General features: G+C 39.5%; 4 protein-coding genes across 4 annotated transcripts; 3 read left to right on the top strand and 1 right to left on the bottom strand.

Moving 5' to 3' along the window:
• Positions 1-246: 246 nt before the first annotated feature.
• Positions 247-2,755, top strand: LOC121791372. Its single transcript, XM_042189342.1, has 4 exons — positions 247-707; positions 1,538-1,651; positions 1,731-2,009; positions 2,260-2,755. Exons 1-4 carry the CDS (start codon positions 249-251, stop codon positions 2,443-2,445), a joined length of 1,038 nt encoding a protein of 345 aa, XP_042045276.1. The 5' UTR covers positions 247-248; the 3' UTR covers positions 2,446-2,755.
• Positions 2,756-3,234: 479 nt separating this feature from the next.
• Positions 3,235-4,953, top strand: LOC121791374 (dynein light chain, cytoplasmic-like). Its single transcript, XM_042189344.1, has 2 exons — positions 3,235-4,004; positions 4,698-4,953. The coding sequence occupies exons 1-2, from the start codon at positions 3,717-3,719 to the stop codon at positions 4,851-4,853; spliced, it is 444 nt and encodes a 147-aa protein (XP_042045278.1). The 5' UTR covers positions 3,235-3,716; the 3' UTR covers positions 4,854-4,953.
• Positions 4,954-14,230: 9,277 nt separating this feature from the next.
• Positions 14,231-16,743, top strand: LOC121791375 (transcription factor BHLH089-like). The gene is made up of 6 exons (XM_042189345.1): positions 14,231-14,629; positions 14,960-15,148; positions 15,230-15,295; positions 15,709-15,777; positions 15,851-15,922; positions 16,468-16,743. The coding sequence occupies exons 1-6, from the start codon at positions 14,366-14,368 to the stop codon at positions 16,594-16,596; spliced, it is 789 nt and encodes a 262-aa protein (XP_042045279.1). The 5' UTR covers positions 14,231-14,365; the 3' UTR covers positions 16,597-16,743.
• A 338-nt stretch (positions 16,744-17,081) lies between these two features.
• LOC121791373 (serine/arginine repetitive matrix protein 2-like) lies at positions 17,082-19,665 on the bottom strand. The gene is made up of 6 exons (XM_042189343.1): positions 18,992-19,665; positions 18,700-18,751; positions 18,194-18,286; positions 17,628-17,692; positions 17,383-17,544; positions 17,082-17,294 (listed from the first exon to the last, which is right to left on the bottom strand). Exons 1-6 carry the CDS (start codon positions 19,589-19,591, stop codon positions 17,244-17,246), a joined length of 1,023 nt encoding a protein of 340 aa, XP_042045277.1. The 5' UTR covers positions 19,592-19,665; the 3' UTR covers positions 17,082-17,243.
• Between the last annotated feature and the right edge of the window lie 332 nt (positions 19,666-19,997).

Genomic DNA, 19,997 nt, shown 5'->3' with positions numbered 1-19,997 from the left:
ATAAAACATATTTTATGATTTTCTAATTATTTTATACTCCAACTATTGAATATTGTAATAAAATTTGGTTTTCAAATTATGGAAATTAATTAAATATTAGTATATCACTTATATGATATTTTTTAATACATTCCAAATCTATTTTATTTTATAATTATTTAAAAAAATAATTTGAATATATACGAAAATAAGTACTCCTACTACTATATAATTAGAGGGAGGAACGGAAGGAAGAAGAGAGAAAGAAAATGGTGGCGATATCACTGTACAAAGGCAACCTCCACAAAGCCACCGACGTCTCTCGCCGATGGCCGAGCCCCGCCCCTAAAATTTCTCTCAAAGATTTCAAAATCCTCCTCCGCCGTCGTGCCAGAGCCCTTTCCCGCCTCAGCACCTCCCCTTCCGATGTCGCAACGACTTCAAACCCTAATCCTTCTCCCGACCCCAGCTGTGGCAATCCTAATCCGAGCTCCGCGCGTAATACAACCACTGAAATCAATCATGTCGATAATCTCTGCTCGAATTCTGAGTTGATGGTGAAGGGGCAATTGAATAAGGGAGAAGGGGATAAGGAGGAGACAGGGGAGGATAGAAAGGAGGTGGATGAGGATATCGTTTTGGCGGTGAAGGTGGAGAAGGAGAAGGAGGATGCGGAGGCTGTCAAAAACGACGGTTTATCAGAGATTCCAGTAAATAAGGCGGTCGAGGTATTATGCTCTGTATATTTCTGACTTTTATTTTTCAAATTGATGGGGTTGATTGTTCCATGCTCTGTATATTTCTGACTTTTATCTAATTGTGGCTTTGGTAGCGATTTTTTGCGTGTGTATGTGTGATGTGTAGAGATTGCAGTCGTTGCTACTTTCAATTGATTTTTTGTTCATGTGATCATGCTTTTATCTTACTATTAAAGAGGAGTGTCTAATTTAAGGGCATAAGGCGATGCACTAACCATGATGGCCAGCAGAATAAGCTCGTAGTTTTATATGAGATTTTCTATGTTAGTTAAGGATCGCATTTGCTTATGAGAATTCAAATGATTTGTTGGGTTTGCATATACAATGATTCTTTCATAGCTTCGCCCTGCAGCTTGCCAAAGGGCAGCTCTGCATAGTTTAGAAGTCAAATTTTTGTTCATACAAGAATGAATATGTGAAGAGACGAACCTTGGTGACACATTGAGACCTTATATGTTTGTATCTGAGCTTTATCTTAGCTACTGCACTGAAGAATCCGATTTGGCCAGAAAAAAATAGTTCAATGCATTATGCTCTTTTTCTTGTTCCCTGTTTGAAATTTGTTCCTTCCCAAACAGCATATTGTATAGTTCTAGTAGGCTAGCTGATATGAGATGCAGGATAATTGCTTATTGATCTGTGAAATCAGACGAGCCCTGCGATCAGTAACATTGATCTTAACAATCTTCGCCTTTGAACACAGCAACATGAATCATAAACAAAATATTGTCTCTTATCATTTATTCTCATGTTGATTGTTGCATATTCTTAATAGTAAATTCTTTCTATCTGCATCTTAGAAAATCAACGTGGAAAATGCTACAAGTGACGCGGATAAAAGAAGCCGGGAGGTTAAGGAGAAGTTGGTAGTATTAAATGAGAAAAAGCATAGTCTAGTGCAAGTACTCAAACAGGTAACATATGTCTTCTTTTGCTGTTATTGGTGAATCTTGCTATAAGGTTGTAATCATGCAGTATTTTTTTTGTCGACAGATTCTGAGCGCAGAAGAGCACTTAAAGAGACAGAATTGTGCACAGGGAATGCCAAGTCGCCCTCCTCTTCCACTACAAGTGGATACCACAACTGATTCGGGTTCAATGATTAGGGTAAATACCCCTAGAATAGGTAAAGACGGAAATCCTTGTGGTGAAATGGATGGGGGAGAAGCCGATGATGTTTCAAACCATAATCCACATTCTCGTCATTTAGTCCGTACAAGCAGTTGTTCACCATCTTCTGACTCCCAACATAAGAAGCCATTCTCAAACGTGGTATTTATTCAAATCTTCACTCGATTATTCATTTTCTCTTGTGATCTAGAAATAGCTGTCTAATTCCACTCTGGGAATAGCTTGCTGTCTAATTTGATAACAAAGTTTTCCAGATAACTTGTGAAACTTAGCTATGGCTCTTACCTTGTCCAAAACTTAATAGCCATGGATCTAAGCCTTGTACTTCTCTAAAATTTGCAACCCTAGAGCTTTAGTCATGTATTCCGTTAACTTGATTTGACGGTCGCAGGTGCCCCACTCCTATAGGACTACACTAGCAGTTGCTGGTAGTCCTTCGCGGTTCGCACCTGCTGCACAAGGGCCCCCATCAGTTTCTGTTTCAGGAGCAAGTTATATAGCCTCATCCCCTTCTCCTGCAGCATCTGGCGGCACTTCAGTTTTTCGAGATGGCAGGCTCCCTAGTCCATGGAACTAAAAGCGTAGCAGCTCACCTATTCCATTGTACATCACTTCAAAGTCGGCTGGTATTACCTAAAAGCTCTTAACACATAATAGTTAAATAGAAAGCAGAAAATACCCTTATGAAGCATAATCTGTCCTTGCTTGATTTTGCCTGTACTATTAAGAGTATTGGAATGAGCTTATCTTGTGAAATCAAACCAATCTTGGAAAATTTTCCAGTGACTCAAATCATTTATATGTTGTTTTGTACATAATATGAGCTGGCATCACATGTATTACCCCCTGTAACTTAAATATAACCATATGTTTGTCATTTTATGATCTATGGCACTGAGATTTCAAGACTACCTAGTTTGTATTATGAGATGGAGAGTGAGAATGTAAGAATCCTTAGTAAAAACTTGTCATTTTCAGTGGACAAATAGAGAAGACATGAGAAGGGAGAAGGTGGGGAGGAAATGGGAAGTTTTTGTGATAATCTATAGGTAGATTTTTTTTAGTGTAACAAATCAAAATTTTGCCAAAATTTGATAATCTAAGTATTATTGAAATACTCGCGCCTCTGTACTAGAGAAAATGTTCCAATCCGATGCAGTTTAATCTTTTCCCATTCCTGAGATTCCAATAATATGTCCAAAATTAAGAAACAAAGGCTGTATAAATTCTAGGACACCTATGAACAGAAGGTTGAAGCATTTAAAAGAAAAGGAATAATTGAATGGGTTTTTTAAGGTTGGTGGCTTGAAATTTGAAATCACACCTTAGCAAAACAGAAAACAGATACATGCGTTTTATCACATGAAAAATCCAAGTACTTCTGCTAATGCATTAAGTACCATCATGCACCTTCAAGATATGAGCCAGCACACACACACACAATATTCCCTCTCATTACAGTAACAACTTACAAGTGACAACACACACACACACACACATTATACATGATTGATTATACCCTGTTAATGAGATAATCTTTCTCTCATCTCTTTCTCATCCTATCCCAAAAGTGGCGTTAGACCAAAATCTCATGGATCCCACATCAAGAAACCGAAAGCCAACCGTTCATCCACCATCCAAACCATCTCCCACCGCTTCTCCCAACTCTACACAAACAACAAGAAACTCGTCTCCCACGACTCATCATGCATCACTCTCACCAATTCCACCAGCCACCACGCCAGAAACGGCGCCGTTTTAGACAAAATCGTGGACAAAAACCAGCTGGTGAAGGAGGAGAAGGATGCCGGCGATTTAAACAAGCCGTCATCCAAAAAACACCCCAAAATGCAATCTTTTGACGAGAAAATGAAGGGGTTTCAAGGAGGAGTTGAAGTTGTGAGGGCCAGAAATTCTCTCTCATCAATCCCTCCAACCGTCAATGGAGGAGGTAGAAGAAAATCATTCTGCACCTCGCAGGCTGAGCTCGCCGATTTCCTCTCTTGCAACGGCGTCAAAGTTGTGGCCGTTGATATGCCGCCGTTCATGCAAATTCACGCCGTCAATTGTGCAAGAAAGGCGCACGATAGCTTGGAAATGTTCACTTCCAAGCCTCTAGCTCTCACACTGAAAAAGGTAACTAAGTTAAATCCGTGATTAGCCCTTAATCAGTCTTCTTGATTTGTGATGAGGGCTTTGATTTTCTTTACTGTCTCAATTATTCATATGATTGGATTGGATACCCCTAAGTTCCAAGACTCTAGCTTTCACACTAACAAAGGTGACTAAGTTAAATTCACAATTAGCCCTTAATCAGAGTTCATGATTATTGATGTGGGCTTTGATCATTTTCTTTGCTGTCTCAGTTATTCATATGATTGAATTGGATACCCCAAAGTTCAAAGACTCTAGCTTTCACACTAAAAAAAAGTCACTAAGTTAAATTCATAGTTAGCCATTAATCAGTGTTCTTAATTAGTGATGAGGGCTTTGATAATTTTCTTTGCTGTCTCAATATTTTTATGATTGGATTGGATACCCTTAAATTCCAAGACTCTAGCTTTCACACTAAAAAAGGTGACTAAGTTTCCATAGTTAGCCCTTAATCAGTGTTCTTGATTTGTGATGAGGGCTTTGATAATTTTCTGTATTGTCTCAATTATTCATATGATTGGATTGGATACCTCTAAGTTTAGCCTATATGTGGTGAAATATGTATAGAGTGAAAAAAGAAAACAAGAACATGCAATATCCATGTATAGGGAGTACTATTCAAAGATCACAAGCCACCATATTAATTATGTAGTCATGATGTGTTGCTTTTGACAGGAGTTTGATGGGTTATATGGACCTGCTTGGCATTGCATAGTAGGGACCAGTTTTGGGTCATTTGTGACACACTCAGTGGGTGGATTTATGTATTTCTCAATGGACCAAAACCTATACATCTTGCTCTTCAAGACTGCTGTACACAGGGGTAAATGAAAATGATATCCAATCTACACATGGACTATTAAATAGCACAACAAATACTAGCATTTTTCTGGTGGATTGTTTTTTTAAGATTAGTTTAGCATAGAAGGGGATAAAAGGTGAGATTTTTAGTAAGAAATTTGTTCTCTCCCCTGTAATTTTGTACATTTATGAATGTTTCTGATTAAAGAATTTGAAGATGGTATTCCTCATTCAATTCACAGCAAATATTATACCTAAAAGAGTTTTGCATCATGTGTGTGACTGTGTGTTTCTGGGAAGTTGGGGAATGTGAGATTTGTGAGTTAAAGTGGGATGGATCACATGTGTTGTGTGGCTTCTTTTTGTAGATTGTTGCAAGCTGCAACCTTTTATTTTTCATTTATTGGTTTCAATAATTATTGAAATACTACAAAGAATTGATTGGATGTGTCAGTAAATTGCTTTTGTGTTAAAAGTTGCTGCCTTTATCTTGCTTGCCTATTTTGTCAAATGATTCTGCGTTTTAGGGATGGAGTTGTGAGTTGTCAATGCAAACAACTTTGTTAAAATTGATTTCATTTTCTAATTATAAAATGGGTATCTTTTAATACATTCTCATATTAATAAATATATTTGAGTCAATAGACCTGTTCCTGCAATTTTTATATTAAAAATTTTCCCACTTATAATGAAATAAAAACTGATTCACAATTTTTGTCGCATAATAAATCAGCCTGGCTTGAAAGATGGATGGCAAATAACCCACTTTTTGTCACTATTTGTACATCTTAAGCCATATATGGGACAAACTTTTGAATTAGATTGACAAACTTCCAATATGTGGGTTCTCAAAAAAAACTTCCAATAAATTTGTTCATAATTGATGTTGGAATATTACATGTTACAGGGAATTTAAATTGTTAATTTACAAATTTCGTTTTATCTTAAAAAGTAGTACTACTATTTGTTGTTTTTATACAATACTACTATTTAAAGCACGAATCGGCCCATTAGTAATTTAACTAATATTTTTATGTGAGTCCATTTATTAACGAATACGCAGGCCAACCCATTTGAAATGTTATTGGGTTTTTCAATTATTACATTTTACAATAATCATGGGCTGAAATTTATGCCCATACTCAAATAGTAAAAAGGTAGTACTAATAGTTAGTGCATAATGTGTTCTTCATAAAAGGGGAAAAGCCCTTTCAAATTTTCAATGATTTTGACATGTTGCATTTCACCCATTAAAGCTTTGAATGACTAATCTAATCAAATTAATAAGAGAAGTTTCTTGAGAGTAGTATTTTCAAGAACCAAATCATGAATCAATTATTGGTTTGAAACTTAGACACCCCTCCCTCCCTCTAGGAGTTTCAATTGTCTATTTTAGCTGGTCTCCCACTAAGAATTTCAATTGTCTATTTTAGCTCATCTCCCACTAAGAATTTCGATTCGCTCTTTCTATAAATGATGATAGATTTCACCTTCTATTTTATTATAAAATTAATATATAAAAATGAGACGCTCAGAAATATCTTTTTTTATCAACTTTTTCACATTTCTTAAAATTTGTATTGGGCTTAAATGAAACTCCTAATGGGAGACGGAAGGAATACTACATATGAGCTCATTCACTTTCCTCTTATTATATTCGAAGTTTTTGTTATTTTTAATTTGGAAAATAGTATTGAAATTTGAATCATGGATTTATTCGAAGTTTTTGTTATTTTTAATTTGGAAAATAGTATTGAAATTTGAATCCTGGATTTAGCCATTTATAAGAAAATTGCATACTTAAGCCCCACAAGGTATTTGTAATAATTTGTTAGTCTAAATTCTAATAATAAAAAAAAGAACAAGAGGGAATTGTAATGAATTCAACACCACTTGAAAGTGAAGAAAAATACATAGGGAAATAGGGAAACAAAATGAGAAGGCACATTAACCATGATTGGATTTTTAGAAACTACCAATGAAACCTTGACATTTCTCAACTTTCCATCAATCTTTCTTCTAAGGTCTGTCTTCCACATTTCATATTCCCTCACTAGCTATTTTGATGCAACAATAAAATACTTTTGTGGGCACATCCCTATTCCAATGTATCCATATTTGGATGTAATGGACAAATAGTTAAATGAGAAAAAGAATAGTCACAAAACCCCAATACCAAACCATTGCCTTTAGGACATGTGCCTAATGCCCAACAAAGCATAAAACCTAAAAATAAGGTGTTGGTCACTCTCATGTAGACATCACTCATTGTATAGTGTCTACACCAAAAACTCTAGACGTGTCAACTTAGTATGTGATGTTATCTCATACCTTACTTTCTAGTTTTTCCCATTGCTTTTTTCTCTCTCTAAATTCTAGTATATTAAGGGTGTGTTTGGTAGGGTAACCAATACATATATGACTCATTTAGTGTAAAAACTCTAAATCGAGACATGAAATAACTTAATTTAGTATAATGTGATGTTGATTCGCTGTTTAAAACGTGACATTATTTTAGTTGATGTCCGATAGTGTTACTCAAGTCAATCAGTAAGTTTTTTTAGCATTGAAAATCTTACTATTTTGTTACAATCAAAATAAGTTAATAGTTTGGTTGCAAAATCAAAACAAATAGATAAAATCTAAGGCTGATATACAAAATCAATTTAGTTCTTTACCAACAAATTACCTATTAAACTATTACCTTCATTCCCAAAAAATATATAATTTCACAATTTAATGTAAAATTTGTCAAACTTGCTTTTCAACTTCTCATGTTTAATTTGAAAGAATAAAATATACAATCCATTTTTGATATACTAATTTTTAGGATTATGAATACTTATACTTATGATGAAAGTACTTCGAAAGAGAACTTGCACGTTTATCTTATGGACCTAACATATAGTACTCCTCCGTTCCATAAAGATTGTCTCACTTTGACCGGGTACGGGTTTTAAGAAAGGTAATGAAAAGTGAGTTGAAAAAGTTAGTGGGATGCGAGTGCTACTTTTATACATTAGTTTTATAATAAAATGTGAGTATAAATGAGTTAGTGGAATATGAGGTCCACTACCAAAAATGGTAAAAAGTGAAATGGGACAAATTTTATGGGACGAACTGAAATGGAAAAATTGGGACAATCTTTATGGGACGGAGGGAGTGCTATGGAGTATACTACCTAAGAGTCTATAACCAATGGTATTCTTAAAAGAATATTTTGATTTGAGCCAAAATGAAAAAAATATTTAACCATCTTCTCCATTTTCGACACATAGAATATTGGAATAAATGCTCACAACTGTTAGATTTTGCAGGTTTAATTAGTAAGTTTATATTCGATGAATTAATTATTAATTTCGTGCAAAAGAAATTAGTGTACGTTTGATTGGAATTTTGGCTTTGTAAAGTAAGATCCCTTTATTAAACGAACTACCAAATTGGGTATGATTGAACGCCGACTTTATCTCATCACTAGTAATGTTTGATGAAAAATATATACTGCGTTAGGCATAGTGAGGAAAAAAGGAACTATTTTGATTATTGAATATTAAAGTTCATTAATTAATTTTCGTTTAATAAACCAAACAAAACACGTGGCTTCGTCTTAATCACAACAAGAATGTATTACTTTTATTTAAAATACACGAATTTTCAATCATATGGTAATACTTCTTTTACTATCTTTTATGTACAAAAATAATAGTAACACTAATAATAATATAGGAGTACTATAATATTGATCCGAATACTTCTGCAGGCATTACTTCACATTTCCACTGTGATAGCAAATCTAAATGAAGAAGTTGCTTGATACCAGATCAAATAAGAGAATTTATCCCAAAAGATTGGTCAGTTAGGAGAGAGCGCTCATTTAGTCTATATATCACACATGTTCTCACAACTGATGTGAGAATTGAGTCCGTAATATTCGACCCTCCTTTAAGGGTCAACGTCGTCGTTGGTAACAGCTGGTTCTTTGTCAGGCCATCACTCCGAGTTCTCGTTGGTCATGGCCACGTTGGTCACGACAGATTCTTTGCCCGGGCCACCGGTCCGTGGGTTACCACTCCGAGTCGGCCCCAAACGTACTTGTTGGTCACCGCGAGTTCGTTGCCCGGCCACCACGAGTTCGTTGCCCGGCCACCACTTCGAGTCATTTGGGCTCTCAATGAAAGCACCAATTGATACAGACTAAACAAGAGAACGCATTCCAAAAGACTAGCCCGTTAGGAAAGAGAGTTCATTTAGTCTATTATCTCACACCAGTTGTTCTCGCAACCGATGTGGGAATCGAATCCGTAATATTGCTATAATAAAAAAAATTTCTCTATTTTATTTAGAGATTACTTATGAGTACTCCTATGATTTATCTTTGGTTTATCTAATGTTTGGTCCGGGGCATAGAGGCAAAACACAGACATATTTATTTGATTCATCTATTGTTTATATTTAGAGATGTCAATTGGATTAATCCATCAAATTTTAGGTATGTTCTACTCGAATTACGAACTACTATGATTATAGATTTGTGAGGTCAGAAAATTTCAACTTCAACCATTAACGTTCGGGGTTTAGACTAGTCTAGCGAGCTAAAAGCAAATGATAAAAATTAAATTACATAGATTTTCAACGCCTCCTCGCCATCATTCTAACTCCTTGGACATAATCGATAGACACACAACAGGCACATGTCACCAATCCTCCTTGTTCTCCCATCTTCTGATGCCTTCCCGCGAGAGTTCCAACCCTTGACACAAAATTAGACTTGTGGCTAATTTGCGTGTCATATTGAAAATTGGCTATAAGAGTGTCCACAATGGTGGCCCTTGAAGGCCATCAAATGTGGCCCGGCCACCATTTGTGGCTCTCTTGTGGCCTTTACAATGGTAAAATGAATAAAAATAATAGGGCCACGAAATGTGGCCCTCTCCAAAAAACAAAATTAATTTGTTTACTTTTTTAATAATATTTTTTAATTTATGTCTAATAAATTTTATTAGTCTTTAAATTTATGATATTTATAAATTTAATTAAAATAAAATAATTTGGATGGTAAACAAAAAAAATTCACAACCTAAAAAAAATGTAACAATAATTTCGTTGTATTATATTAAAGTAGGAAAATTATACAACGAAAGTAACCTAGTTTAAAAACAACAACCCGGAAACCCAAAACCCAAATCACTCTGCGGCGCTCCTTCTACGGTTCCAGACCTCTTCAACCATATCAGCCTGCAGTGATGAATGCGATATTTGGCTCCGCATATCGGTGTACCGTTGGATCAAGTATTCATTACTACGTGGTACACCCATCTGCAGGGGTTCCATGGCAGTACCCGAGCTCGAACTAGCACCATCTTCCGGTGTCCATCTCTCTGCAGCAAATCATTCGTCATCTATTATCATATTGTGCAATATGATACATGCAGTCATGATGTCTGCGACATCATTTTCGTGCCATTGTCGAGCCGGGCACCGTATAATTTCCCATCGCGTTTGGAGTACACCATAAGCTCGCTCAACATCCTTCCTAGCACCCTCTTATTTTTTCGCGAAGTAGGTTTGCTTCGGCCCAACGGGTTGTCGGATCGTCTTCACAAACACGGGCCAGCGAGGGTATATCCCATCGGCCAAATAGTACGCCATGTTGTACTGAGTGTCGTTGGCCATGAATCTAACTTGCAGACCCTCACCCCGACTCTCGTCATTGAACAGGTGGGACGATCGTAGAACGTTGATGTCGTTGTTCGATCCAGCGACCCCAAAATACGCGTGCCAGATTCGCAAGCGGTAATCAGCAATTGCTTCAAGAATCATCGTGGGATGTCGGCCTTTGAAACCAGAAGTGAATTGCCCCTTCCAAGCCACCGGGCAGTTCCTCCACTCCCAGTGCATGCAATCGATGCTCCCCAACATCCCTGGAAAATGATGTATAGTCTCGTGCATATCCATCAGACGTTGGCAATCATGAGCCGATGGCTTCCGTAGATACTCCCCTTTGAAGATATCCTTAATGCCCCTGCAAAACTGCCTCAACGTCTGTAGGGCAGTCGTTTCGCCCATCTGTAGGTATTCGTCGAACATGTCAGCGGGCCCGGCATATGCAAGCTGTCTAATTGCCATCGTACACTTCTGGTATGTCGACAAGCCGTGTCGGCCGGTGGCATCATATCGCAAGTTGAAGCACCTGAACCGCTGCGCCAAACACGTCGCTATATGGACGAAGAGACGTTGCGACATTCTGAATCGCCGACAGAAAATTTCTGCCTGATAACGGGCGTTCTCGTTGAAGTAGTCTTCCATCAACCGGCGGTCAGCCCCGGCATGATCACGGTAGAAAAATCGCCGATGATGAAATGGCCGAGGGACTGCCACCGCCTCCGCCGCCTCAGCCGCCGCCTCCGCCGCATCTTCCGCCTCGTCGGCTTCACGTTGCACGCTGCAACAAGGTTTTGGAACTCCAGATCTACCGCTTGTTGGAATTGTTCATCGTCGGAATCCATAGTTCCAAGGTTGAATTGAAATTGGAAGGAAAGATTGGAGGAAAATGGAGTTGGAAAAATGGAATGGAAGTGTAGTGTTTTATAAAATAATTTTCGAAAATTAAAAAAAAAATTCCCGCGGCCCGCTGCAGTGGAGGGCCGCGGCTCACCCTCGGCTCTCGGCTCTCTGCAATGGGGGGTCGCGCACCGAGCCGCGGGCCGCGGCTCCCCCATTGTGGACACTCTAATAGACATGGATTATATAATACTCCTTTTGTCCCTCATTAATTATTCACTTTTGACATTTTCGGCCATTCCTCATTAATTGTTCACTTTTGACATTTTACTATAAATGGTAAATATATCCACATTTCACTAACTCATTTCACTCACAATTTATTATAAAACTAATATATAAAAGTGGGATCTATTTTCTACTAACTTTTTCAACCTAATTTTCTTTACATTTCTTGAAACTCGTATCAGAACCAAAGTGAACAATTATTGGGGGACGAATGAAGTAGTAACTATTAAACGCAGAACTGCTTCTTCCTAATATATCCTTCCAAACACTAAGATGATATCATTAAATTAAGGTTAATAAGTCAATTTTAGCCAAAACTTACCTACCAAATACAACCTTAATAAATACAAACATATACCAAGTCACACTACGTTTTGAATTTAACCACATGAAGTGAGAGTTAGATTGAAGCATTGAACCTTAGAGCATCTCGAATAGCGGCGAGCGCACCGGCTAGTCGATTCTTGGCGCTCGCTGGTCCGCTCGCCGAACCATTGCAGCCGGCGAGAAAAACTGCGAGCGCACGCCGATTCCCGAGCGCTCGGTGATGCGCTCGCCGATCTCCTGGCCGCCATTGCAGGCTCCAGATCGGCGAGCGAGATTTTTTTTAATTTTCAAAACACTATATATACGCGATTTGGACTTCATTTTCATTTGCACTACTTGTTTTAACGAGTACTCTCTCTATCTTAATTTCTGTACAAGAGCAACAACGCGAAATGGAGCACAACAACGAGCCTACTCCAGAGACGAGCGGGTCTCAAACTCCGACGGTACCCGCAGGAGGTGGATGGGGTCCGATGCCCGGGTACTACTACCCTTGGCAGCAGATGATGCCCGGGGTGGCATCCGGGGGTGGTATGCCGGGATGGCAGGGGATGCCGGGGGGTCCGGCGATGCAGGGCGGGCCGACAGTTCTGGGCGGGCAGGGGGGACCGGGGATGCAACCCCTTATGCCGATGATGCCGGGGTGGACACCTGGGATGCAGATGACGCCAGGGTACCCGGGGATGCAGGGGACGCCGGGGGGGGGAGACAACGTCTATCGCCCCAGTCTTGATTTTGCTACTGCTGCTTCGCACACATCGACCCTAGCGGAGACGCAGTTCACTGAGTTTAAGACCTTCTCCTTAGAGGAGTTGGGACTAGATCTCGGGGATGCGGGCACTCCCGTTCAAACGGTGGAGTAGGGCGGGGTCGGGGCGCGCCCAAGAAGAAGGGGAAGAGGGTGGTCGGCGAGTCGTCGCAGCCAGCTGGTGACGACAGCTCGGCACGGAGAAAGTGGACGGACACGGAGAACGTCGCGCTGTCCAAGGCGTGGGTGAGTGTTTGTGATGATCCCCCTGCCTCGAACAATCAGAGGATCGTCAACTTGTGGGCTAAGATATCAACAGCCTACCAGGCATTTTGCCCGGAGGGGAGGCCACGCAGCGAGGAGGAGTGCCGGAAGGGGTGGGACCGAATCCGACAAGGGGTCTTCCGATTTTCGGGCTTCTACACCAACGCCCTCCGAATGTAGTCCAGTGGCCAAACTGACGAGGACTGCAGGAGGATGGCGGAGAAAGAGTTCCCCGTGCCCGGGCTTTACAAGGAGTTCACCTTCTGGAACTGCTACCTGGTGCTAATGGACTCCGAGAAGTTTCTGGCAGGAGTCGATGCTGGCTGGCCGAAGAAGCAGCGCCTTAAATATACCGGTGATTACGCCGGCGGCAGCAGCGGCGGTTCACACGACCTCCCCGAAGATGCTCAGGAGACCCCGTCCTCTCCCGTGTTTACTCGCCTCACTCGCCCGGTTGGTCAAAGGCGGGCACAACGGGCTCGCTAGAGGTCCGAGGAGGTCCAGTCGTCATCCCCCACTGTTGGCAGCCCGACAGCCGACCTCGTCTTCTTGGCGCGTCAACAAACGCGGGCTTAGATGTACAAGGTCATATCTGACTGGAAGAATGCCACTGACCCCGAGGAGAAGAGTTTTTTCACGCACTGCTTGTGAGTATGCGAGCCGATTTGACTGCCGCCGCGGCACAGGTGGGGGGGGGCTCAGACGCGGGCTCAGATGCCGCAGATTTGGGGGTCCCGGATGGCGACGACAACGGCGACGACGGCGAGGCGTGAGGCGGAGGCGGGGGGCTCCTGCGTGGAGTAAGAGTTTTTTAAATTAATGTAATTTTTTTGTGTTAATGTACTTTTTTTAATTGATGTACTTTTTAAAATTTTAATATTATTATTGAATTTTTCCGTATATGTGTCGTAAATTTAATTCCGTATTTTGTGTGATTGTTATTATTTGTTTTTAATAATTTTGTTTATTGTGACTGGGCTATTGCTTGTCCAGCTGCTTGTCCTGATGATATGATGATAGGAGTTTTAATACTGATAATGTGACATGAGGAGTTTATGAGTACACTATGACTAGGCTATTTTTTTTAGATGGTCCCCAAAATGAGTTACAAAGTGGTGAAAGAAAAAAGCATCAACGAAAACGACAGGGTGAATGCTAACATGCGCACGAGGCGCAGGAATGGATATCTCCTTCCTCAGCCTCACATCACACACACTCTCTCTCTCTCTTACTTTCATCATCACTACAATTTCACTCTCCGTAACCATTACTCTCTCTCACTCCTTTATATTAACCCCATCCCTCCACGCCCTAACTTCATTCACACTTTCCACATTCATCCACACACTCCATCACACCCCAACCGCTAAAAAGGGGAAATTCAATTGCACAAAATTAGACACGGAATTGAGGAATGGACCCGCCGTTGGTGAATGAGGCGTCGTTTACCGCCGCCGCGAACCCCAATTCGTACAGTTTGGCGGGGCTGCTGTCGTTTTCCGGCAGCGGCGGGCTAGGGCTCAGGATGGGGAATTTGGGAGGAGGAGATGAGGAATCCACGGTGACGGAGCAGAGCGGGAGCGGGAACGGCGGCGTCAAGAGGAGGAGGGATGTTGGGAGCTCTTTTGACGACGATTCTTCCAAAATTGTCTCCACCAGCAGTGCTAATCAAGACGTGGTATACCTTGCTTCACAATCAATGGCTGTTCTAGAGAGAGAGAGAGTTTCGAGTATTAAGTATCTCTGTGTGTTTTATTTCTTGTTTCTTGCATTCATTTCACACTATTAATTGAGCTGCTTTTTCTAATTAAGGCATTGCTAAATGTTATTTTTGCTGTAAAGATTTCATTTTTCTGTGTTTCAGTAAGAATGCATTAGAAAATTGGGCGAAATTGGAGGAAATTTCTTCATTTTGTACAGTTAATTGGTGATTTGCGTTTGTGTCGATTTTATTCGTTTGAATTGAAGAAAATGATCACCAGAACTTACTCCATCTTCTCTGTGACAGAGTGATTCGAACGTGAAACGAGTGAAGGTATCTGAATCCGAGGATCAGTTGAAAACGGAAGCAGAAACACATTCGGGGAGCAGCAGCAAGCCGGCTGAGGAGAAAAGTAAACCCGAGCCGCCTAAAGACTACATCCATGTTAGAGCCAGAAGGGGTCAAGCTACTGATAGCCACAGTTTAGCTGAAAGAGTCTGTTCTTGCTAGCCTTATTTGAGATCTGAAAACATGTTCTTTATATATTTCATCTCTGATTGCTCTCATTTATCGCAGGCTCGGAGGGAAAAGATCAGTGAGAGGATGAAAATCCTGCAAGATTTGGTACCGGGATGTAATAAGGTGCCTTGGCTTCTTCCCCTCTTCCCGTTTAATAACTTTGTAACTCTTATAGTAAAATCTGATGCTGTTGAGGTTCATATCTACTGTATGTTGAATATAATCCTAATTTACTTTGGATAATAGATATGACAAGGCAAGATAGGGTTAGGTTTTATAACTACTTTTGGGGTATATATAAGTTTTTGATAGGTTGTTTGATTTGCAGTTTTATTATTACATGAATAAAGCTTGGGGCTGAAGTTGTTTCGAGGGCCCATAAAAAATTGTAACTTGCAAAATAAACACATGTAAATTCCATGTAAAAATTCTTTTCTTGACATAACTAGCAAAGTAAACAGGAGAGTATTTTTGCTGGTTTTGTGTAAAAGTTAATTACAGAAGCAATGGCTAATCAAATATATATGTTTCTTCAGGTTATTGGAAAAGCTCTTGTTCTTGATGAAATAATTAATTACATCCAGTCCCTACAACGTCAAGTTGAGGTAGCTCGTCTTCTATTGCCATATTGTTTACTTAGATCTCCCCTGCTCTAACATTGTGCTTTGTCTACTCCAGTTTCTGTCGATGAAGCTTGAAGCAGTTAACTCAAGGCTAAGTCCCACAATAGAAGGTTTTTCTTCCAAAGATGTATGTCCAAAGCATCTATAGTTAACTTATGGCATTCAGTTTGTCTTAAAGTTAGGATACAATTTACTGCCAGTTTTTATTTTTCTGAGATAACAAGTTAGATAATGAGGCCAATTTGACATCTTATAATGGTAACATTTTGTTATCAGAAGTTTTAAGCTTCACAACTAAAAGGTATCTTGGTGAACCTTTCTTTGTATGGAACTCGTTTACATCGGCTTCTGTAAACATAGGCAAAGAGGCGACGAACTTTGTGCGTTGCTGTCCTAAAAGTTCTTCCAAAATCTATAGAAAGTAAAATACATTATCTTGGTTTAGATGGATATGGGGTCCTCTCTCTGTTTTATGGTGCTATGCCTGCAGATATCAACGGTGAAAAGCATATTTTTACTTCATATATGACTGATCTTTACACCCGCTGTCATGTTATTGAACTTGTTTCTTTTGTCTCGATGAAAAATTAGTATTCAAGCATGATTACCTAACTTTTTCTCAGTTGAATACTTGCTTAATGCTACATCTTTCAAATTTTCTGAGTTATGCAGCTAGCAGGACCTGCATTTGATGCCAACGGGATGATATACGGGCCACAAACACCGGGAGTGTATGCAAGAGGATCACAAGCGGAGTGGCTTCACATGCAGGTTGGAGGTGGTTTTGAGAGATCAACATGACAACAGATTTAACATATTCTTGAATGGAACCAGGTTGAATTCAATATCATTATATTATACTATAGATTATTGATCTCTTTCTCTATTTATGGATGTACAAGAATAGGTTATTAGGTATTGTAATCATTGTATTGTATGTTAGCAACCATGTGTATTATTTTTATAAGAATTGTCTAAAACTTGTAGTAATTCTTATATTTTGTATGTGAAGAAAGATCTACCTTCTTACTTGAATATTGACATCTCAGTTGTAAACATTTCACATAACCGAACCAAAACTCGGTTGATTATACGTTAGCCAATAAACATGAGTATGGTGTGTAAATTGTAAGTTGTAAAAAAGACAATGAGTTTTGAATGAAGCTTTAACTGCAGAAATAAAGTCTTAGACGATATATGCTTGAAATTTTGAATTCATAAATAAAAAAAGTAGGTGTAATATCTGGGATTCTTAGAGAAGAAATAAGTGACAAACACTCTCAAAATCATCCAAATTCAGACATGTATTATAGCTCTAGTTCCATGTTACAAACTGCTTAAAATTTTCTAATGGCACTAATTCTTCGATCGTTTCCTCTATTATACATCACATAAAACCATTAAATACTGTTTGTAAATATTGTACCTCACAAAAATGTTCCAAGACTTCATCGTTTACAAACACGATCACGCCAAGATCCTTTCTGCCTGGTTAAAACCTGCAGAGACAGAAGTTTTATCACCGTGAGCTGAATAGATGGCATTGGATTCTTCTCCTCGTAATGTGCAATTGTGCATTGGGTTCACCTGGTTACTTAGAAGACTTGGCGCAGGAGCAGTTTCAACGTTTTCATCTCCATGGTTCGCGCCTTGTGCCTCGTCGTCCGTCTCTGCAGGAGGTAGTGGGTGCGAAGAGACTCCAAAGATTGCATCATCGTGAAGAGCCTTCATCTCTTCCTCTTTCCTCGCCTAAAAAAATGAAACAGCAAATATAAATTACTAGAATTCTGAAGACATAAAAGTAGTAGAGCAATGAATGAGACTTTCATTACCGACACTGCAGAGAAACGAAAGCTCTGTCCCATTTTCTTGACCAACGCATCATCATCATCCGCAGCTGCCAATATTTGATGGGCATTATTGTTATCAATAATATAAAGAGTGGGTTGTGTGGGTAGCCGAAGCTCCCTGTTATTGTAGAAACTAGTATCACACACTTAGAGCTACAAAATCGATAGCACGCCTCATTTCTTACATGATCTAATTTACACTCTTTCACAATTTCAAAACCTCATTTTCAAATCCGTCCCAAGATAAGTGAGTCGTATTCCTTTTTGGGATGTCCCACTATAAGCGAGTCATTTCCATTTTTGGCAAAAAATCAACTCTTACTTTATTCCCCACATACTTTATTCTCTCTTCATTCCTCTACTTTTCCCTCTCACACTTTACTCTCTCTACTTATTTAAATACCAATTCCTTAAATCCAGTGCCCAAAAGAAGTGTTTCGCTTATCTTGGGACGGAACGCAAAACACTTATGCAAGAATAAAGAGGGCAGTAACATCACAATTATCAGGGTCAGGCCAATTACAGAGAGGATAAGTAGAGCAATTTACCTTCTATCTCCTCCTCATCATCGAGAGGGGCATCCTTGTCGAACTCAAAACGCTCCCATCCAGAGCCTTTGCCAATCGATTCATCATTTTCAGCTGCGGAGATTATAATGTTACTGTTGAAACATGGAAAAAATTCTACTTCCACAACAAAAAAGTTTTGGACTACTGAAACTATGAGAACATTCGAAACCGAACGCAATAAACATTAACCACTTCTACTTTGATGTTTAATCATGTCTTCATAGGCCTCACTAATCTATGATATCATCCGTAAAGTTACTATGTTTTGCTAGAAAACAGAAAACCTATTCAAAAGATACTGTGATGTATCATATACATTTAGACAGGGGCTGCTGCAGGCTTACAAAACTAAGCTTTTGCATGACTGGGAAACAGAGTAGGTATCAGTCTATATTATCAAAAGCAAATCTGTCTAAGTAGCAGCCAGCAAAAGCATACACAGGAGCCAAAGAAAAACACTAAAGATTTCAACGAGGATAATTTACCAGTTTTTGAAAGCTGAAGCTTCATCTTGGCTTTGACTCTTTCAGCTGGTGTCTATTTCAATGAAGAACAGTACAATCAATAGAATCCACAAAGAAACAACAGAAAATTAGTATATACAGTAAATTTTAGTGCAATTACTTAGATATCCATCTCTAGATGCAAAATCAGAACTCGGAGAAACAATTTAAAAAATAACAACTGAATGCAGATTGACACAGCATTCAACCAAATTTCTTGAAATTTATCCAAAGAACAAGAGTGCAAGAGCCATATATTCCAACAGGAAGTTACCATATTATCATAACCCCCAATCAATTTAGCAAAATCAGTCCTAGCACCAGCACGCGCCACCTCCCGCTTCTTCCCTTTATCCAACCTCCGCTCTTCCGGTGATTCATGCCTCCTACTTCTCTCTCTATTCCTCTCTCTACTCCTACTCCTAGACCGACGCCTCGATCCATCCTCGCGGCTCCTGCTCCTGCTCCTCCGCCTCGACCGCGTCCGGCTAGGGCTCCGCCGCTCCGAATTCCTATCCCTAATTCTATCTCGGCTAGGGCTCCGGCTCCTGCTACGCCGATTAGATTGTTTAGCCCTAATTCTGTCTCGGCTAGGGCTTGGGCTCCGAGGCTTATTAGGTTTTTTACTGAGCTTGTTTTGGATTGATTGAAGCTGCGCTTGCTTTTCGAAGCCGGAAGTTTTCGAAGGGCTGGATTCTTTGACGAAGCTGCTGAGAAATGATGAAGCAGCGGGGAGAGCGGAGCCCCTGGACGGAACGTCGTCGTTTTGGGACGAATTGTTGGAAGAGAAGCCGAGGCCCTGCTTGAATCGGGCGGCGCCGCCACCTCTGCGAGTCAGGTCGTCGTAGTACGCGGCCAGCTTTTCGTCCTCCATTTCATACGGCGGCGAGAACTTTCATTTCAAATATTGATATTTAATATAAACATTTTGGATAAATGAAAGTTTCTCCTTTGATATTTCGACAAGAAGTTCACCAAAATGATAAATAAATAAATTGTTGCATTATTTGGGGAAGAAGTTCAACAAAATAATAATCCAATCAATTGTAATTTGCATTAATATTTTGTTTCACACATTTTTATGATTAAAATTAGATGCATGCATTCTAATTCGTTATTTCAAAGTTAATAAGATTCAATTGTATATTTGCATTCTAATTCGTGATTTCAACGTATTTTTCCAAATTACTTACTCCATTAGCCCATAATATTCTTCAATTTTGTTGAAGGCAAGTAATTCTATAGTATCATTGTTACACTTATCAAGAGAGGTGATCTGC

This window comes from Salvia splendens, unplaced genomic scaffold (genome assembly GCF_004379255.2).
Source record: "Salvia splendens isolate huo1 unplaced genomic scaffold, SspV2 ctg794, whole genome shotgun sequence".
Lineage (NCBI taxonomy): Eukaryota > Viridiplantae > Streptophyta > Magnoliopsida > Lamiales > Lamiaceae > Salvia > Salvia splendens.
This window is presented reverse-complemented; position numbering and strand designations above follow the sequence as displayed.

Excerpts from the sequence above, each read along its gene's own strand:
- LOC121791372 (XM_042189342.1), top strand. The coding sequence starts at position 249 with ATGGTGGCGATATCACTGTACAAAGGCAACCTCCACAAAGCCACCGAC. Across the intron at positions 708-1,537 it reads CAGTAAATAAGGCGGTCGAG|AAAATCAACGTGGAAAATGC; the intron begins GTATTATGCTCT and ends TCTGCATCTTAG. Across the intron at positions 2,010-2,259 it reads AGAAGCCATTCTCAAACGTG|GTGCCCCACTCCTATAGGAC; the intron begins GTATTTATTCAA and ends TGACGGTCGCAG.
- LOC121791374 (XM_042189344.1), top strand. The coding sequence starts at position 3,717 with ATGCAATCTTTTGACGAGAAAATGAAGGGGTTTCAAGGAGGAGTTGAA. Across the intron at positions 4,005-4,697 it reads TAGCTCTCACACTGAAAAAG|GAGTTTGATGGGTTATATGG; the intron begins GTAACTAAGTTA and ends TGCTTTTGACAG.
- LOC121791375 (XM_042189345.1), top strand. The coding sequence starts at position 14,366 with ATGGACCCGCCGTTGGTGAATGAGGCGTCGTTTACCGCCGCCGCGAAC. Across the intron at positions 15,149-15,229 it reads GCCACAGTTTAGCTGAAAGA|GCTCGGAGGGAAAAGATCAG; the intron begins GTCTGTTCTTGC and ends CATTTATCGCAG. Across the intron at positions 15,778-15,850 it reads CCCTACAACGTCAAGTTGAG|TTTCTGTCGATGAAGCTTGA; the intron begins GTAGCTCGTCTT and ends TGTCTACTCCAG.
- LOC121791373 (XM_042189343.1), bottom strand. The coding sequence starts at position 19,591 with ATGGAGGACGAAAAGCTGGCCGCGTACTACGACGACCTGACTCGCAGA. Across the intron at positions 18,287-18,699 it reads GCTTCAGCTTTCAAAAACTG|CTGAAAATGATGAATCGATT; the intron begins GTAAATTATCCT and ends TAATCTCCGCAG. Across the intron at positions 17,545-17,627 it reads TTCGTTTCTCTGCAGTGTCG|GCGAGGAAAGAGGAAGAGAT; the intron begins GTAATGAAAGTC and ends TCATTTTTTTAG.